The sequence below is a fragment of the Vigna umbellata genome, chromosome 6, assembly GCF_029865625.1.
Source record: "Vigna umbellata cultivar VRB3 chromosome 6, Vumbellata_1.0, whole genome shotgun sequence".
Lineage (NCBI taxonomy): Eukaryota > Viridiplantae > Streptophyta > Magnoliopsida > Fabales > Fabaceae > Vigna > Vigna umbellata.
In genome coordinates, this window is record NC_142170.1 from 11,084,698 (window position 1) to 11,105,896 (window position 21,199).

Below are 21,199 nucleotides of genomic sequence, written 5' to 3' on the forward strand. Positions count from 1 at the left end.
ACTGTTTTTGTTTATGGTTTATATTTGTTTCTGTTTTTTTCCTGAAATTTGTAAAATATTAGTTTGATTTGCTGATCTAACGTCCTTGATTTTCCATAAAGTAAATAATTGCAAGAATTAAAAAACGAAAAAAAAGGGAGTAAATACAATGTACTAACAAAACTACTCGCGTAAACTCTCTTTGAAAAAAACCTCGACATTTGTTTATTGCGTATTTATATTCACTTCTTCTCTTATTATAACAAAAAATTATTAAATTATAAAATATTTTTTAATTATTTATATTATTAATAAGATTTCTTTAATACACAATTTTCTTTTTACTTTTATATTTTAGTAAATTTTTTTATATTTAAATAATTACTCGTAATAATAAACTATTTACATAGTAAAAGAGTGATCTATAATAAAACTGTAAAAGTTATTTACTTTTATAAGTATGTTTTCTTTTAAAAAAAATAATTTATAGGTAAGATTAATGGTATAGATTTTTTTCTCATGCAGAGCTCTTATTGTCAAACTGGTAAACGAGTTGTTTAATTCGATAGACTCAATAATGACCTTAAGAAGCTAGAATTGATTTAGACATAGGATTCCGTTCTATAGTGCTATGCGTTGCATAGCAATGGATTGTGTTAAACAGCCAAAACAACAACTCAACAAACCTACTAAAACCACGCCATGAAGAAGACCAGTTTCAAATAAAACTAACAAGGATAAATTTGGAATTCCAAAAACTTAGGGGATGCAGGAAGAAATTGACGGGGTGCAGGAAACAATTGCCTTAATCTTTCACTTTCCAGATGGGGCCCAAACTACCCTTCTTGATGAGTCCTTGCCCCCAAAAACTTGATGTTGACTAACCTTTGATTAATAGATAATTGTGATCTTTAATATAAACATCACTAATACAACAAATAGTATCTAGTGCTCTTAATGCTACTCTTTGTTCATATAAGTAGTTAAGAAGCAAAGCTTAGTGGCCATGTCAGTGAAAGAATAAAAAATTATAATAATGTACGTATAAATTATTAAGATTATTATAATAAAAGCTATCATATAAGTGATTAATGATGGAATGGTGATGCAAAATTAAATGACTAATAATAGTCTTTCCACTAAGAGACAACAACACTAAAATTAAAAATAATAATTTTTGAGTAAGTCGTTTATTTACGATATAAAAAACCTGTACATGATTACCATGAACGTTTTTTCTAATAATAACTAAAAAAATATGTCAATTATGACTTCTAATAGATTAATAGAGAACACAAATTACTCGCGCATAAAAATTAAATTCATAAATTTTTATTAATATATACATATATATATATATATATATATATATATATATATATATATATATATATATATATATATATATTAATAAATGGGTAAAACTTTATTTTATAAATCAATTATATATCAATTTTATAAAATTAAATTAGAATTAAAATTTATTTTTTAGTATAACATTGCAATAATATGAAATTTATTTTGTTATTTGTTAAGTTTATTATATTATTTATTATTAAAAAACTAATTAATTGTCATTTATTATTTATTAATAATTAGTCTTACATTTGATATAAATATAATATGATTAAAATATCGTACCATCTAGAAAAAAAATGATATTTCAATACATAATTAATAAATAAAAAGTACAAAACTTCACTTCACAATTCTTATCAATATTTATGATAAGCACAACAAAAATAAAATATATAGTACAGCTGCAAAACTAATAGATACAAAAAAACTCGTTTGCTTAGACTCTGATTGTGGAGACACAAGTGATACCTAGAGGTGTCATTTGAGCCCTTGGCCCATGGGTTGACCCTGACCCCTTCTAAAATCAAGCCCCAATTTTCTAGCCCACTTAATAGGGGGCTTTTTAAAAGCCCCAACCCCTAAAGCCCCACATAAAGTGGGTTGGGGTAGGGTTAGGATGGGGCTAGCCCCCAAACTAAATTAATTCACTTTTAATGTTTTTTTAGTTATTTCTTTTATTTACTTTTCAAGTTCAATAATTTCCAAAATTTATATGATATTTAATATCTTTTTAATTAAATATAAATGTATAAATATTGATTTTAGAAAAAATTATTTAAAATAATTTTTTAATTATAAGCATATTTTAAATATATAATTTTATTATTTTGGAAAGTTAAAAAAGAAAATTTTTATTATTATTTTTATTTAAAAGAAAATGAAAAAAATTTCAAAAAAGAAATTATAAAAGTAACACAGTTGAAAATTTGATTTTTCAATAATCGAATTCTGATATCTATATAAATATTTGAAATATTAATTATGGATATATTTTAAATTCAAATTTACTGATTGGATGAATTTTTAATATCGGTGTAAAATTTTTATTTTTTATAGTTTGTCATATAAAATTCTTTTGTTGAATGTTTTGTATAGATATATATACATTAAAAAATTAAACCACAAATTTTATAAAGTTTAAAATTAATTTCACGTAATAAAAGAACTAACTTTTTAGTGAAAATCCTTGTTAGGCAAAATTGTTATAAATATCATATATGTTAGTATACAAGATCTAGATGTAATCCTAGTGGTTATAAAATCAGATTTTTTTTCTAACCTTTTAGATTAAATTAATATTTTAAAATGACTTATTTTTATCCAACAAAGATCGTTTTTATTGAATTATATATCATAATTGAACCGATTGTAATAAAAAATAATTAAATAATAGATACAATATTTTTAAATAAATATAATGTTATCATTTATAATACTAAAATTAAAATTATTATTTTATTTAATTATTAACATATAAAATAAATAAAAATTATAATAATTATAATAATAAATAAATTACATCAATGTCTCTTAATAAGAAACTAATAAAGAAGACAAATGAATATAATATGAAATATATGAAAAAAACATAAAAATATATAAATTGATTTAAATGACTAAATTATACGTTTTATAAATTTTTTTTTAAAAGAATTATATAACTTTATAAATAATAAATATTAATTTTATTAAATTTGGAAAATTAAAAAAGTTAAAAAGTTATTAAGTTAAAATTTTAACATGTTCACACCAATGAAAAATAATGTAATTTTGATCACAAATCTTAATCGAATGATATTGATTTAAACTAGTGACAAAATATATTACCATTTATAAATAAATTCGTTAGTCCATCAAAATTTTACAAATTAAATTAATTTTTTTTAACTTTTAAACCTATTTTATGTGGATATCTCTGAACCGTCAAATTTACAAACCAAAATTAAGAAACCAAAATTAAGATGAAAAAATTATCAAAACAAAATTTGGAAATTAAAGAATAATTGTATAAAAGCATTATTATTAAACTAATTAATACAGAAACACGTTATGAAGTAGAAAATTAATTTTATTGGTAAAAAAATATAATTATACATGAATCAATTATGATTATAAGTTATTACTAACAGATAAAATGAAAGATGGATAAAAAATACACATGATTTGTGATTACTTGTATGATGATATTATGTTTCTGGATGTTAAATTTTGTAAAAAGGAAAGCCCATGGGCTGGCCCTGGCCTATAGGGCTTTAGGGCTTTTTAGCCCTGTGGGCTTTTTAAATAAAGATATTTTTTGGCCCTGTGGGCTTTTTTGGCCCCAACCCACGTGGATTAGGGCCAAATCTTATTAAAGGGACTCATTTGACAGCTCTAGTGATACCTCTCTCTCATTCAAAGTAGAAACGCCCGCCGTGTATGATCATGAAACTACTCAATGTGGCAATGGAAGATGAATGACTGTCACGAGAGAACAACCACACACAGAGAGAGAGAGAGAGAGAGACAGAACAGTCAACTGATTTGATGACCACGAAATTCTGTACACCTCTAATTATTACTCCATTGCACTGACCACTGTGTACTTATGTATGAAATAGTATACATATCCATGTTTATAAGAAAGCAAAAATGCTCATTAAATGATTTAGCCACACCATCACAGGGTTTAACCACCGGGTAGATATCTCTGCTTTCAAATTCAAACTTTCGTAACCATTCTTCACCAACCTCACATCAACCAAAATGCAAGTGCATGGTCCCTTTAGTTTGATCCATTGTCATAAGTTACAGGTCAAACAGAAGAACTAGTGAAGTACTGGCAGAAAAGTAATTAATATATTATGTGAGGAATAGATAAAGAGTTTTGAAATTATTGTAGGAATTTGTAATTTGTTATCTGCATGAAGTGACTGATTGATTGGTCCTTTTTCCTTTCCCTATAATCTTAGACCATGAGCACAGCCAAAGCAATGCAGAAAACACACAAGGCAAACCTAGCTAGCTATTAGTCTCAGTCTAACTCTTCTTCAGTCTCAACTCAACTAATGACCAACCAACCCCTCCCCTTATTTACCAATCTCTATGTATATGCATGTCATATTCACACACGTATATCTCAATATCAGCTATAAGATAAACATATCAAACTTTAGTTGAAGAAGAATAGCTTCACCTGAAAGGTGTACGTAGATATACAAACACACATGTTTGAGTGTTTGACCAACACATACAGAAACACACACGAGTACAAACTTTTAACATAGCGAAATCCAAGTGGCAATGCATATATATGATTCTGTATGATGGATATGCCATACACTACAGTGGCAGCTATTCTACTCTATTCTTCGACATTTCTACTTGCTTGTTACTATTACTCTGCCACATTGATGTTGTTGAGATGAGAGCGTGCATGCACGTGCGGGGAAGTGTCATGTCGTTGGGACCATAGCCTCAGCAGTCAGGACCATGGCCACGTTTCGAGCGACCAGTAATATTACGAGTCTTCAAACTTTGAACCACAAAGTGAAAGGGAGAGAAACACGTTCTTTCGTTTTTCTCTCTCTCTTGTTCATAACATCATCGTCACGGGCCACCACGGACATGTCTGTCCTTAATCTTTCATTATTACCATCTTTTATTTTATCACAAATTCTTTGACTTTTCTCTTCTGTCATTTTTTTTCCTTCACCAACCCTTTTCTTTCTTTCCATCCCTTTCAATCCTTCATATTTTCGCCTTTTATTTTTACATTAGTTTTTATTTATGAAAAATCTGTCTGAATATTATGGATATGTTGTCAAAAAATAGGCAAAGATCTAACAAAGTGATACACAGAAATTACTTTCAACAATGTGAGAGTTTTTATTTTTTACCCATTGTCTTACTTTCTTCTTATTTGTAAAAATGATTTTTTCTTAATTTCCTCCATGCTTTCTTAAATGATTATATTTGTGTTACTATGGGTTCATTGACAACCAAACGGTAAAGGTGCATGTGAGTCTCTACATTACTTTGGACTTATAAACTACCAATTGGTTAGGATGACATAGAACCCTAAGGAACCGAACGGTCTACGTTACTTTGGACTCATATACTTCTGATCGGTTAGGATGACATAGAATCCTAAGGAACCAAACGATCAACGTGCAGGAAAGAGCCTCTCAACCGTTCGGTTCCGACAACCGTTGAGCAGAGTTAATGCACAAATAAATGTGATAACGGCTACGGTTAAACAATTAAGGTTTGCATTAATGACCATTAAGAGGTAAATTAATTGGTCAGATTCCTCCAAATTCTATAAATAAGGGTTTAGGTTCGACGTAAACTCACGTTTTACTCACTACTAAATTATAAAAGGCCTATAGAGAAAATTTCTGACTTGAGCGTCGGAATGTCTTCTACAGGTCGCCCCCCATTGGGTGTCCAGTTGGCTGGAGATAGGAGAAGGAGGACGCTCGACACCGACAGGAGGACGTTCGGCGGAGATCATCGTCCCATTTCAGCAGAAACATTTTGGCGCCCACCATGGGGCCGAGGATTTTCGAAGACACCTTGGAAAGACCATAAGGATGGCTCAAGACCCAACGACGTTTATGCAGGAGATGCAGAGGTGGATGGAAGCCATGCAGACAAAAATTGAAACTCTAAGGGCCGACCAGGATGCCGCACGTAGGGACTGTGACGCGGGGTGGAGGGCCCCGTCCAGTCAAAGGTCGGCTACACCCACTCGGACGCCCATAGTGGAACTCCCATACTCTGATCAAGAAGGCACTGATTAGGGAGAAAGCAATTCCCGAAGGAGTCCTAACCGTCCTGTTCATGTCGCTCGGGCAGGGCACTTCATCCCTTTACAACTGCAGTCATGGAAGAGAAAATGCTGAAAAGGGCGTGCCCAGTTGTGGAAAGGTATGATGGATCAAGGGACTCAGAGGAGCACCTGAGGTCATTTGCTGACGTCATGGCAATCTATTCACCCAGTGAAAGGGTTTGGTGTAAGGTTTTTTCCCTGTCGGGTAAAGGAGAAGCTTTGGAATGGTTTCACTCTCTTCATCCCAGGACCATTGATAATTTTGCGACTTTGAGACGCTTGTTTGAACGGCAGTTCGGTTCGAGTAAGACGAAAGACCTTACCTACATTGAGCTTACTAAAATCAAACAGGGAAAAGATGAAGACTGGAGGGACTTCATGGACCGGTTCAACCGGATCGCACGACAGGTGAAGGGTGTTGGCAATAAGTTCATCATCAACACCCTGTCAATCGCCTTAAGGTCATGCTCCTTTGCGGATAACCTATTTGCTCGACCACCTATAACCATGGGAGAGGTGCAGGATAGAGCCGTTGAGTTCATTCGAATTAAAGAGATGCAGGCTGTCCAAAAAAGGCAACACGAAGAGAATGATTCACCCTCGGCAGGCCGGGAGCGAAAGCAGGGGAGGCGAGCGTGCACGCAGAACCGAACGTCATATTTGTGGCAAGAATTGAGATAAGCTTTCTACTTGAATTTTTCTAGTTTAAAAGAATGTGATGTAATTTGCAAATATGATATTAGTATCAAATGATTTCCATCAAAATATTGATCAAGTTATGTCAACCGTTCGACCAAAGGAAAAAGTTCTAAAAAGAACCCCAATACACCGTTCGACTCAAAGAAAGGGTTCTAAAAAGAACTAAGTTCTAAAGAGAACTCTTATCAACCGCTCACATTGGCATCTTCGACATAGGGAACGTTCCAAGTGAACTCCTAGTGTCGACCGAACAGTGAGGAACGTTTTTCGTGAACTCTCACCTTGATCTTAGGGCACGCTCCAAGTGAACTCCTAAGATCTAAACCGAATAGTGAGGAACACTCTTCGTGAACTCTCACTTTGATCTTAGAGCACGCTCCAGTGAGGAACGCTCTTCGTGAACTCTCACCTTGATCTTAGGACACGCTCCAAGTGAACTCTTAAGATCTAAACCGAACGGTGATGAACGTTCTTCGTGAACTCTCACCTTGATCTTAGGACACGCTCCAAGTGAACTCCTAAGATCTAAACCGAATAGTGAGGAATGCTTTTCGTGAACTCTCACCTTGATCTTAGGGCACGCTCCAAGTGAACTCCTAAGATCTAAACCAATGGTAAGGAACGCTCTTCGTGAACTCTCACCTTGATCTTAGGGAACGCTCCAAGTGAACTCCTAAGATCTAAACCGAACGGTGAGGAACACTCTTCGTGAACTCTCACCTTGATCTTAGGGCACATTCCAAGTGAACTCCTAAGATCTAAACCGAACGGTGAGAAACGCTCTTCGTGAACTCTTACATTGATCTTAGGAACACTCCAAGTGAACTCCTAAGATCTAAATTGAACAGTGAGGAACGCTCTTCAAGAACTCTCACCTTGATCTTAGGGAACGCTCCAAGTGAACTCCTAGTATAAAAACGGTTGGTAAGGAACGCATGCTATTGCATGAATCGTCATGACCCTGGGTAAAATCGTGTGCTGATTGGTATAACCAGACAAACCCAACACAATATCAAAGATTTTGCTAGGGCTTAGAGAGTTTAGGTTACTATGGACTCATTGCCGACCGAACGGTAAAGATACAGGAGAGCCTCTACGTTACTTTGGACTCATATACTACCGATCAGTTAGGATCACATAGGACCCTAAGGAACGAAAGGTTGCAGGAAAATGGTTTCAACAATTTGTTTTCAACTTATGATAAAATATCTTAAAATATAATATTTAAAAACAGTATATATATTCAGGTTTATGTTATAATAATTTATTTCAATATTAATGAATATCATTTGATTAATGTCCTAAGTGCATTATGTCAGGGCAGTATGCCTTACTTTATGTAATTAATGCAAGATATCAACATAGTTTGAAATTCAGGTAGAATAAAAGTTAAAAGTTGTTTCGTTTTCATTATTAATTATAAAGTTTTGGTAGCTAAGACTTCTAATATCAATTTAGTTTGGACTAATTAAATCCAAATATTTATTGAAAGGCCATATGCAAATTAAAATGTTAATATTAATTAGTATTACTACAATGATAGGCTATCACAGGCTGTAAATCCCTTTTTTCCAGCTTAGTTTGCCAACCGTTGAGAAAAGGTAAAGCATATGCTATTTCAGAGTCAATGACAACTATTTACACTGCATGACAGCACTCCATTTCATTATTCAAACAATTAAATTTAATTTTTTTATCAATATCGTGAATTGATACGGATGGTGACCCATTGTGCTTATCAATTCGGAAGTGTGAGAGAAATTAACACTTAACACATTTTCACTATTTCGAAGCTTTGAGTAACATACAAAATAATTACATTTATTTTTAAAATTTATGAAAATGCACATTAATATTTTATCAATATGCAATAATTTACATGTCGGGATTTAGAAAAGTTCCACCCTTATGTGCAACAGACTATATATAAAAAAGAAATATTAGTACACAAAATATTTTATATTTTTTAATTGAATTTTGTGGTTTAATTTTTTTTAATGCATGGTATGTTTGTTATCTTATTTTATTATAGTTTTTATTTATCTTAATGTATTAAAATATGTCATGTTATTAGGTGATTAATATAAAATGATATTGTGAATAATATAAAATTACGAATGACATGAAATTTGTCTAGAAACATGATGACTTCACTATCCAATCTATTAAAAGAAACAATAAAATTTATTTGATATTTTACTACAACAAGAAAATTAAAAATTATCCATGGACATAATTAGTCTCTAATAACAAAAAATCGTAAGAATTTTAATTTTAACTATGGATTACCAATAATTATCAATTCGTGGATAAAATTGTCGTTTATTGTCATAAATTTCATGATTTGTTAATAATTACCAATGATTATAAATTTTTTGGTAAATATTTGTCATTGGTAAATATTTATCAGTAACTACCGATAGATTCTAGCCATATGGTAAAATTTGTTGGTTAAAAATTGTGACTGAGTTTTCTTCTTTAGTTTCATTTTCATTTTCCTTCTCATTCTCTATCTCTCCCTTTTTTCTCCTTCACCTCCTTTAACCTTGGAACCACTGCACCTTTGTTCCACCGTCACACCTTCGAAACATAACTTAGAATATAACAAAATTTGAGGAAGTGTAAGAAGAAGATGCGGTGATAGAGGGAGCGTCAGTGTCTATTTTATTAATTCACTAAGGCCCTTAATTAAAAAATTCGATTATAATTTGATGGATAATCTAAAAGAAATTGAAAAAAAATAATCTTAATTAAAATAAAAAAATTTAAAAATAAAATATGATTAAACCAATTTTCCAATATTATTAATATTAACAAACTTAGATATTGTTTCTTTTACAACCATATTCACTATAAATAAAATAATAACCCGAAGACATAAACACTTAAATATTCCAGTCTGAGACCATTTAAACTTTGAACCAGAATAAATATTATAAAGCATAATAAAATATAGTAAGTAAAATACTTCAGAATTTCTACCTCTTGAACATGATTCAAGAGTTTGTAATCAATATTTGTTGAAATAAAGCTTTTAAAGGAAACTGATGTAAAGATTGAGTATATCAACCTCAATCTAGGAAAGAGTATATCTTAATGTCTTTAGCGACACGAAGGTTCTCTGACAACATTAAATCGCATTAGAGTATGTCGGAGCAATAACCTATTACCCTATGTTTGTTGTACTCATGCACAAAGGTCCAATCTGGAATAATATTGCACAAGGAAGTTTATCATTATATACTGAATGTTGAAGCAAATTAACCTCTTCATTTGCATATGTCTAATTAAATTCAAGAAAATATGTTTAACTTTGAAAGTTGCAGTGTTTAATTAGGCAGGTTTTATGCTACTGATCCAACAATTAAGCAAAGCTTTCACCCGTTTGAAAATCTACAAAATTGAGTTATTTGAACTACAAAAGTACGATTAATAACTTTATAATTTGACTATATCTTGGCCTCTCGTCACATCATGTTATGCATTCAACGTTCCGATGCTATACCTTACTGAAGGAGAACTAATATTATTCTATATACAATCTACTCTGTCTCATATCCTGCCACCAGATTGATGCTGCTGCTTTTGAACTACTGCTTGTCACAACTTTATACAGCATCACCATCACATTATATCACAGGGCTACTCAAATATTTTGAGTACACAAGCAAGAGATTTAGTCGGATTCATATGCATATAGCCCCTAAATCTCATAGACATAGCTACACATAAGTTTTCCTGAATAAGTCTATCTATTATCATGCACACATCTTTTCTAAAATTTTCTTTTTAAAAAAGGGATAAAACTTTGAGCTAAAGTGCAAAAGTGCATGGGATGATTTTTGAATTTTATATCTGGGTGGAGATGATCATATTTTTGGATGGTGAAACGTTTCTTTCATCTGTGGAGATAATGGTCAAAGATTAGTGTTACTGTTCTGAGCACTACGTACAGTGCTATATATCCATCCAGAAAGTGATAACAAAGATGCAGGTATTATATATAGGTAGCAAATTGCAAAAAGCGTGGACTATAAACTAAAGCCAACGTATCTTCCTAGATCCCTGCCTACCCATGAAGATTAGCTTCCTTTAATCATACTAAATTATAAACACTTTACTTTATATCATATGCCACTATATAATTCTTCTTTTTCCACCATGACTTTCTTCTGTATACATTCACCAGTTCATTCAACCAAAACAGTTCGGCACAAGAGGACAATGTCAATCCATGAAGAAACAAATTACTAGCAGCATTACTTTAAGGCAGTAGTTAATGATTGATATATTGTTTTGTCAATGCGATAATTTAATTAATATCACAACAACAAATCATTCACTTACACATGAAAAAACAGTAATTTTGATAATAGTGAGATGAAGAGAGAACTATACTATTAAAACAGATCTCAAGTCTACTAAGATATGAGATATGAAGGAAGAACTATGTGATTATTAAAATAATTTTCAACCATGTTAAAATATAGTCTGGTTTAGGGTTAATGTGATAAATTTAATTATTATGACAACAATTTTTTGTGTGTAAAAAAGTTCATTAGTATTTTGAGTTCCATAGTTATGTTAGATCTTCTTTCATAAATAAAATCAATTTATAATATATATATATATATATATATATATATATATATATATATATATATATCATCTTATATGTTTCATTTTATCATTTTATGAGAATAAATTCAGTTTATAGTCAATTTATAAACGATATCAAATTATATTATAACAAGTTTGTTGGTCTCTCAACCATATCTGATTACATATAAATATTAATCTCATATACAAAATACACATGAAAAATATGCTTTTAAGATCTCGCATTATTTAAGAACATATAAAAAATGAATTGAACTAATTGATTATGGATATTATTTGACCATATTTTAGATAGTATAAGTTTAAGATGAAATAATACTTTTTAGATGTCAGTTATAAATAAATTATTTATACTTCAAAATACATTATAATTAAAATAATTTTTGTTTTAAAAATTATATAAAGTATTTGATATATTTTGAATAATTCTTAACATTCGAAATAGTTAAATTAATAATTTGAATAGAAATTATGAAATAAAGGGAGTATAGGGTTACTAATTGAAGTATGAGTGGATGTTCATATAAATTTTAACAAGTTGGAGTCTCATCTTAAAAGGTGAGCTTTTCTGAATTTTTAATTGAACTTATGATTATATATATAAAGTATCTTGTCACAAAAAATATGCAGTTTTTTTTTGTTACAGTAACATTTGTATTAAATATTCTTGAGTTAGTGTTTTTAATAGCTTTTTTTTCTATAAGATTTGAATATGAAATTTTATTAAATTAATCTGAGACAAATTCTACTGGAATTATTATATTGATTACTGTAGCTCTAAAATCCAAGGGAGGGGGAAAAATTATGAACCCTGATAGTATAAGAAGAAAAAAAAAACTTGTAAAAGAAGAAATGTGCAGAATCCTTGTCATTATGTATTATCTACAGAAACAGATCGAATGTGTACTTAAACAGGTGAATAATCTATTTAATGCTGCTAATACCATATAAAATTATCATAGATGATGAGAACCACATACAGTATGGTTAGCTGGCAGAGAGGCATGCATACGTTAGCAATGACGCAGCTGGGTTCATTAAACAAATCAAAGTATGCAGCTGCATAATTGGTGAGTTTGTTTAATTATTTTCAAAACATAACATGAAAATTAAAAATAATAGTTAGCCTTAAACCCATAATTGATACCATAAAGTAGTGCCTAATTCTATAAAACCATTTAATAGCTTCCACCCTTTGTACACAGAGAGAGTACAACGTATAGGGATGTTTATCTACGACGTACAAGAAAAAGATAGATATACAGAAGAAGTGATAAATAAAAGGAAAAGAAGGAATATATGATCCATTAAATTGAATAGGGCCATTGCATCAGACCTAGGTCTCTTCTGTATTTTTATATGTCGTCAAGCAACAAAAAACTCCCTATACTAGGAATGTTATTCTAGTGTACTCGACAGCACAGATATATGATAATTGTTTTGCCTATATATTTTTCATATGCTGCTCTATGCATTCCACTGATTAATTAGTCAATCTAAACACAACACCTGACCAGATGAATTTAAGGGCAATCCCTGATCCGTAGGACCCTATCAGATATGAAACATAATCATCACACTCACCATTATAGCCACATAATTTTGCATAGTAGATGTGAAACTCTTTTAACATAGTTTTTCTAATACCAGTTAAAAAGAATAAGAAAAAAGTAATCAACGAGAAGTATGAAAATGTGAAAGAAATATAATTTATATAGTATAGTTCATCGTTCATGCTGACTAGTTTCCTCAAAATTAACGTGCATGCAATTCTCTGAAACACCTATGTTTCTGTTTGCTAGGGAAAGAGTGTAAGGAGAGACAACTCTTTATGCATCACAAAGTTGTGTAATTTAGCATCTACTAATGCATATCCAGCTATATTTCATTTTCTGCTTCTTTTGTTGTAAAGTTTAAGGAGGTGGTCGTGTGCAGTTCCAAAAGATACACCTACTGCTACATAATGATTTTCTGACAAGTTAAATAATACTACCATATAATCAAGTCCATCAATATCTTCAATATATATATATTAGGTGCGCCTTTGTCACACATGACTGCCAGTTAGATGTTGATTTAATTAAATCATACTACAGATATATTTTTAATATATTGCGTGCACCTTTTCAATTTTTTCTTTCTGTCTTTTACTCTCGTAATGTTTTACTTTAGCAAGAGTGTCAATGCTTTAATTAACAAAAATGATTAAATATTGAGCCACCGCACTAGACGAAGAAAAACTTGGACAATTAATTCCACATTTTGGTTCCTGCATTTGGATAGAATCACAAATCTGGTAGCTGTAACCATCACCACAATAAACCTGTTGGGTTATGTTTCTTTCTGTATGACAAACTTTGGATACTTTTTTATCTGTGATTACATATTAATTATAGAAGAGATTAAAAGGAAGAAATTATATCAGTTAGAAGGTTAGAAAGTTCGCCTGAGAATGAGTCCACATTAGAATAATGTTCACAGATTAAAATATTTCGTACATAAACGTCCTATCCATGCTTTTTCATTTCAGTTTTGTTTCTTACTGGGAGAATAAAATAGTAATATTTTAACTGTTCAAGAGCTAGGTCTCTTGTTATAAGGCTTAGCAGTCCCCACCAAAGTCTCGTTAGAAAGAGTCAGGATTTGGAATTCGGATCGTGAGAGAGGTTTTGTGAAATTGTTGCAGAGAGAAGGAGAGAAGATGGGAAGAGCTCCTTGTTGTGACAAGGCAAATGTGAAGAGAGGACCGTGGTCACCAGAAGAAGACTCAAAGCTGAAGGATTACATAGAGAAACATGGAACTGGAGGGAATTGGATTGCTCTTCCTCAGAAAGCTGGTACGAAACACAGTGTTACATGCTAAACCTAGATATCCTTTCATATGCATGTATTCTTTTTTTCTTTGTATGTCTGCAATACTTAGACTCTGATATATGTTTGTAGGTCTAAGGAGATGTGGAAAAAGTTGCAGATTGAGATGGCTTAACTATCTTAGGCCCAACATTAAGCACGGCGAATTCTCCGACGAGGAAGACAGAATAATCTGCAGCCTTTATGCTAATATTGGAAGCAGGTACTACTTATTGCTACCCATTTTTATGCACTATGCATAGCTAGACCCACTAACTGTACTCAACAAATTCTAAAATTAGTTATTCTCCAGATCTAGGATATTCAGATGGACATTCTTTTTCTTTCCATTTTTACTTCAATCACATAATAAAACACATTCTCCGGTGAAATGTCCTGAACTCTGTCCATATTTATCTAAAAGAGGCAAATAAAAACACAACAAGGGATTTGACAATGTGAGAAAACTATGTACTTATCTAGAATATCTGTCTGTATTTGGGGAGCTGGTCTTCAACTTGGAAGCCAAAGTTTAGATCCAGCCACTGCATGCACTCAAAGATGTTGGGAAAATGAAGACATTGATATATATTTATTTTTTGTCAATTTTTCCATGATGTTTTTAGGTGGTCAATTATAGCTGCTCAGTTACCAGGGAGGACTGACAATGATATCAAGAACTATTGGAACACCAAGCTGAAGAGGAAACTCATGGGGTTGGTTCCTGCATCTCATCAAAGAATAGCACCCTATCAGCACTCCTCCTCCCAAAACCCTCCCTCACCATTTTCTTCTCAGACATCAATCTACAGAGACTACTGCAACAACTCTCCTTATTACATCCCAGCACCAACCTCATCTTTCCCATGCCTTCAACAAATTTCTGTTCCTTCAAGTAACTACACAAACACAACCTCCTCTCTTCCCTTTTATCAGAACCAAGAGCCTTTGGTCGGTGTTAGTCCCATGCAGTATTACCCCACCACAGACAGTTCCATGCTTGTGTTTGGAAGTGAAACAAGCTGCAGTTCCTCTGATGGGAGCTGCAGCCAGGTGAGCCTTTGCAGAGAGATAAAACAAGAAGAAATGGGATTTCAGAATTTGATGCTTGCAGATCAGCACATGAACAAGTTGATGCTGAGTCAAGGCAACGTGAATCACGATGGAGGTGAAGAGTACGTGAACCAATGGACAGAGAAGCCAAATGGGTGGGTCTTCCAAACGCAAGAAACAGCACTGGATTATGATCTTGAGGTTATTAAGCAACTGATTAGTAGTAACAGTAGCAGTAATAATAGTAATAATGGGTATTTTAGTATTGATGAAAACAAGACGGAGAAGGGAGTGTACTACAACTACTGAAGTGAGTGGTACTGATGCATGACTGACTGCTGGAAGTGAAATCAGAGAGATATGATCAGTGAGAGGCATGGGAGTAGGGAAGATTCAGAAAAGACTTTGAGGCTGTGTTGTGGAGTTCTGTGTTCTTTAATGAAATGAGATAATTCTTATTTTGACAGTACATGGTAAAAAAGCTTCTTTATATTTTGTGTATATGCTTTAGGAAGTGAACTCAAGTGATGATTTGATGACGATGATGTTAGGTTTTTGTAAGTATTCTCTCGATGCAAGTGCAATCCCCCAATCAGACATCAATGTTATCAATTCCAGAAAACAAGGCTTTTACATTCAAAAATATTTTTCTCAAAAATCATTTATCACACTACTTTTTACTATTCATTTTTATTTGAATTCCTATAAAAACTCTAAGTTCATATCTCAGCCCAGCATTAAGAAAAAAAACACAACCAATCCGGTGCTGTTTTCATACCTTATTTTGATTATAAACTTTTTGAACTTTTGAAAGTAAAATATATATATGATGTTATTCTTACTATGTTCTCTCTTTTAATTATTTGCAAATCGATATTCATTGTATCAAAGTGTCCCTTACATAAAAAAATCTCTCTATTTTTAAATTTTTGTATCACTATCATTGATTTTGATACTAATGTGTGATTTGTCCGAAATAGAAATACTTGTTTAAGCACCCTGACGAAGAATCTTGTGTATAATAGCTAGGTCAGAATAGTCAAAATAGAGTTTGTTTACGACAAATCTTCATTATTTTAAACTAATAAAAGGCAATGATGGCCAGAAAAGAAAGAGTATGATGAATTTTACTGTTTTGTATGAAATATTGAAAATTCACGTTGTGTAAGAATAACATAAATTATTTAACTCAATCTCAGTTATATATATATATATATATATTACAACATTTTAAATTATTTTAAGATTGGACAAATAAACTCATATAATCGACTCTGTAGAGATATCATCAATCAACCTGGGCACATGATTCGTATTTGTTCGTAAATCATTTAGTTTTCCTCAGAAATTTTCTATAAGAATCAAACTAAAAATATTTTTCATTGGAAAATAAATTCAATTTTAAAAGTTACACTGAATTGCAATCCTCAGGACAGTGGCTAAATTTTTATCAACTCTACGCCGAATGATATCATAATATGAAAAATGTTTGTTTTTTTGTTCTAGTAAAGGTCAAAAGGTGTGTTTCTTTTATGAACACTCCAACGTATATGTTTACAATTTTTATAAATGGGCATGACATAAATTTCTACCCACTTTCTTACCAGCCAATACAAAATTAATATTTTAAATATACTTCTACAAACTTTATCTGTTGGATTATTAAATCAACCAATCCTAATTAATTAGAAGAATTTCAGCCAATAGTTTAAAGACAAATTTTGCTTCAATGAAAGTCAGCTCAGAATTATATAAAAACATTTCCCTTTGTTTGCATTGTCATCATACAACATTGACTGACTTTCATCTGACATCCTTTACTTATAATGTTTCCAATGTTAACAACAAGACATATATGATTATCTTCATAGATAATCTCCTCATATAAAATCTTTATAATTTTAAACATAATACCAGCTATATCTATGTTAAAATGAAACAGAAATCCAAAATATAAACGAATTTTTATTATTTTAATTACCACCTATGCCTAAGAATGCTGTGCTTCTTTCAATAACAAGGTCTAGCCATATCAACTTTTAAATATTAGAGTTGAGTCATCCAGGGTTGAGTGAAAACAAAGAGAAGTTATAATTGTATTATAATTACAATTGTTATTCATACATGTTTTTATTTTGATTATTACTCAATTTTTTCTTTTTAAATTATTTTATAAAATCATATAATCTTTTGTTAATTAAAATAGAAGGTAAAAGGAAACAATTTCCATCTGATAGAGTTTGTATAATTAGGATTTTTTTATAAATTTAGAAATATTATTTTACTCAGTTTCTCTTTTTGTTTTTTCTAAACAATTGATGATTATAATTTTTGGGCCTAACTATCCAGCTGGTGGACTCTTCTGTGTCTGATTTTGACCATTGTCTGCGACTGAAGGAATAGTCATCATCGTGTGATTATTCTACTCATTAGACCATTTCTTTGTTCCTGAAAATTGTTAAAGTGTGTTAAATTGATTGACTAACGTAACAAAGTTGATTACATTCACACGCAAAGGTGAAAAAGTTTACCCAATAATTTGGCTAATTAATATTTTTATTCGTTTCTACACTTTATTTTGAGTTTTTTTTTATCATTATGGTGTTTGAAATTATTGGAATGGAATGATTTAAAAAAAAAATATGGACAAATCGTGTTAAGTTGATAGAGTTTCAAAAGAAAAAAATAGTATAATATTAAAGTGATTTTACTTTAATTAAAATAAAATCGAGTCAGACTACTTTCATAAAAAAGTTAAAATTGTCACAACTTGATATAATTAGTATGTTTTCCAGAAGATATAATACGATGATCTAATGACTCCAGTTTCTTTATGAATTAGGCTAAAATCGAATGTATTAAAATAATGATATTGTGAGAACTTTAATTTCTTTATGAAGTTTACTAAAATTGTCTCAAATTATAACGATTTCATTTTTTTTATGAAAGTTATCTTTATTTAGCACGATTTTTATTTTAATTAATGTAAAATCAACTCAGCATTTATAAAATTGTGATGATTTGACACATTTATTCAAATTCAATTTTTTAGTAAAAAATATCCTATTTTAATAATTTCATAATGAAATTATGTATGGTTAAAAAGTCATTTATTTTTATTCCTTTATACTAAAAAAAGAAGAATTGAGGTAGCTTAAACGTGTATTAATAACAATTTTGAGTAAAAAATTTGTGAATTTCTTAGTGTGTTGTATTGTAGTATTGATTAACATTATTATTGAGTGATGAAAATAGAGTGATATAAAAGTGAATGAATAATAAAAATATTGGTTTTAAGTTGTAAGTGGAGTGTAAGGGTGAAGCTGCTGTTGAATTGACTTTGATTCTGAACTGCACTGAGAACAAAAGGTTCCTCTGATTTTTAAGTTGTCACCTTTCATCTCATAATCATTTTTTCTTGGGACTGGTTGCATTGCACCTCTCAATACCTTGACTCTTATCTTTTTCTCCTCCTTTTTAAATCCAACCCTTGACTGCAACAAAAGGTTTACCATCGTTTTAATTTTGGAAGTAATGTGATCACTAATAAAAAATATCCCTTTTTTTTTTCCTTCTGTTTCTTAAGAAAAAACTGAGATTCAATTTTTTAAACTTCTTTTTGTCATTTTTCTTAAAAATTTAGATGTGAGGGCAAGTCTCATATTAGATACAAATGAGAAAGTATAGTGTTTCGGTCGGGTTTGGTGAGACCCTCTAAAACATTTCTGATTGTATTGAATACTGGATGAATGTTAAAGACCGGACGGACGAACATAGTTTGAAGATCGGACGGAAGGGTTCAGGGCGGACAAACGCTGCTCCATGCACTGGGTTGAATACCGGGCAAACGTTGCTCCAAACGGACGGGTGTCGGAGACGTGTCGAACGTAGCTCCAAGCGAACGGATGTTGGGAGCTGGACGAACATTGAAGCGGACGAACGTTGGGAGCTGGACGAACGTTGAAGCGGACGAACGGTTCTTGTAGCGGACGGGTGTTGAGGCTTGGTCGAGCGTAACTCGCTCTCCCTCCTTCTCCAAGCCGGATGGGGGCGTACCTGTTAAAGGTGCTCTGACGCTCAAGTCAGTAAAGTGACCGAACGGTTATAATAAGTGATGCAAGTAGTGCATAATGCGCAGCTTGTGCAGTCTGTCTAGAAATCATACCTGAGACTCTTATTTATACTGGTTGTAATGGGCTTTTACCTTTCGCCGACCTAATGACGACCCAATCACGCCTTAATCTTCATTATCGGCTTTAATGAGTTATTATCGTTTGTAACCTAACCATGTGGTCGGCCTAGTGCTTGGTCGGCGGGGACGGCCGGTCGGGTGGTGGTGGTCGGCCTGGATAGAAACACTCGCGCTCGGTTCGCGGGGTCGGGAGGACCATACGGTATATCAATCTTTGGGAGAGTCGGACTTGGGAGAGTTGTTCGGTCAGCCCTGGGAAAGTCGGCTTTAGGAGAGACGTTCGGTCGGCCCTGGGAGAGCCGGCCTTGGGAGAGTCGTTCGGTCAGCATGGGCGGTCGGCCTAGATGTGCGAGAGACCGTACGGTACAAGGACCGTACGATACATATAGCAATATATAAAGGTGAAAGACCCATTAACTCATTATTTGAAGTTTTGGATAAAGAATAGTGTCGATCCCTTATATAATTAGCTTAATGTTAATGTTATTGGTGTTTGTGTATCTCCTTGTACATAACAATTTCTATTTCTTTCTTTCATTCCAACTATGCTTTGTATAACCCAAAAAATTTCACTTTTTTCTCTTCCACTTTTGTAAAAGTGGTTATCACTTTGAAAAAGTTACTGCATGTGATTAAAGAATATATCAAATTAAAATAAGATAATTAACATCTCATTTTAATTTAAAACCAACATGAATATATGTTTCTCGGTACTAGCCAGATTTTCTAGGTTCTGAGGATTTCAAGAAATATGCCAAGGATGATGTTGCGGGCCTTTAAGCGACGTATGGGTTTCGGTCTAAAGATCTACTAAGCCCGTTATCCAACAAGCCCACGGCCCAAATACAAAAGGAATTCTATTCTACGCACGTTCAATTCATGTCAAAATTTATACAACACGATTTTTCAGTGAAAAACCCAAGAACGCTGACCACACATGAAAATTTGTAATTTAGATAGGTTTAGGTGAAAGCATTTAAGTGCTTAACACGAAACAAATAAGATTAAGATAATTATTATCATATTATTAGTAAATATTTTCTTTAAACTGAATTTGGTATTAATATATTAGCATATATTTTCTATAAATTGAATTTGGTTGTAATAGTTATGTATTTGTAATTGACTTTGTTATGTTATGTTTTTTTTTTTTGGTTTTTTTCTTCTACAAGGTTATTTATATATCTGTTTTTAATATACTTAATTACGTCTTTATAACATGATATGATGAATTTGATTACATATTTGATTATTAAGATAGTATCATATGTTATTTTTTTTTCTTCTTTTACCATGATGTCAGAATTATATGTTAACTTTCACACTAATTCCTTAAAAAAAAAATTCTTTCCTTACTGAAAACCCTGCTTGTTGTCCAAAAATATGCACGAGGACGTGCTAGAAATAATGGAAGGGGTTTCCATGGTAAGAAATTTTGTATTTATTCTGAATGCACCAATCACACATTGGATAAATGTTATTTTAAATATAGTTTTTCACTAGGATACCAAAACAAGTCTAGTTGCATGCTAATAATTTTGCATCTAGTGATCTTTCTTCTTATTCTTTTACAACTAATGCTTCTAACCTTCATGAGATCTCATGTTTAGTGTCTACTTTTATTGAAAAGCAGG

At 31.7% G+C, this 21,199-nt stretch overlaps 1 protein-coding gene across 1 annotated transcript; it reads left to right on the forward strand.

Annotated features, from left to right (window-relative positions):
- Positions 1-14,108: 14,108 nt before the first annotated feature.
- On the forward strand, positions 14,109-15,995 carry LOC124835135 (transcription factor MYB3-like). Its single transcript, XM_047310024.2, has 3 exons — positions 14,109-14,307; positions 14,414-14,543; positions 14,947-15,995. The coding sequence occupies exons 1-3, from the start codon at positions 14,172-14,174 to the stop codon at positions 15,680-15,682; spliced, it is 1,002 nt and encodes a 333-aa protein (XP_047165980.1). The 5' UTR covers positions 14,109-14,171; the 3' UTR covers positions 15,683-15,995.
- The last annotated feature ends 5,204 nt before the right edge of the window (positions 15,996-21,199 follow it).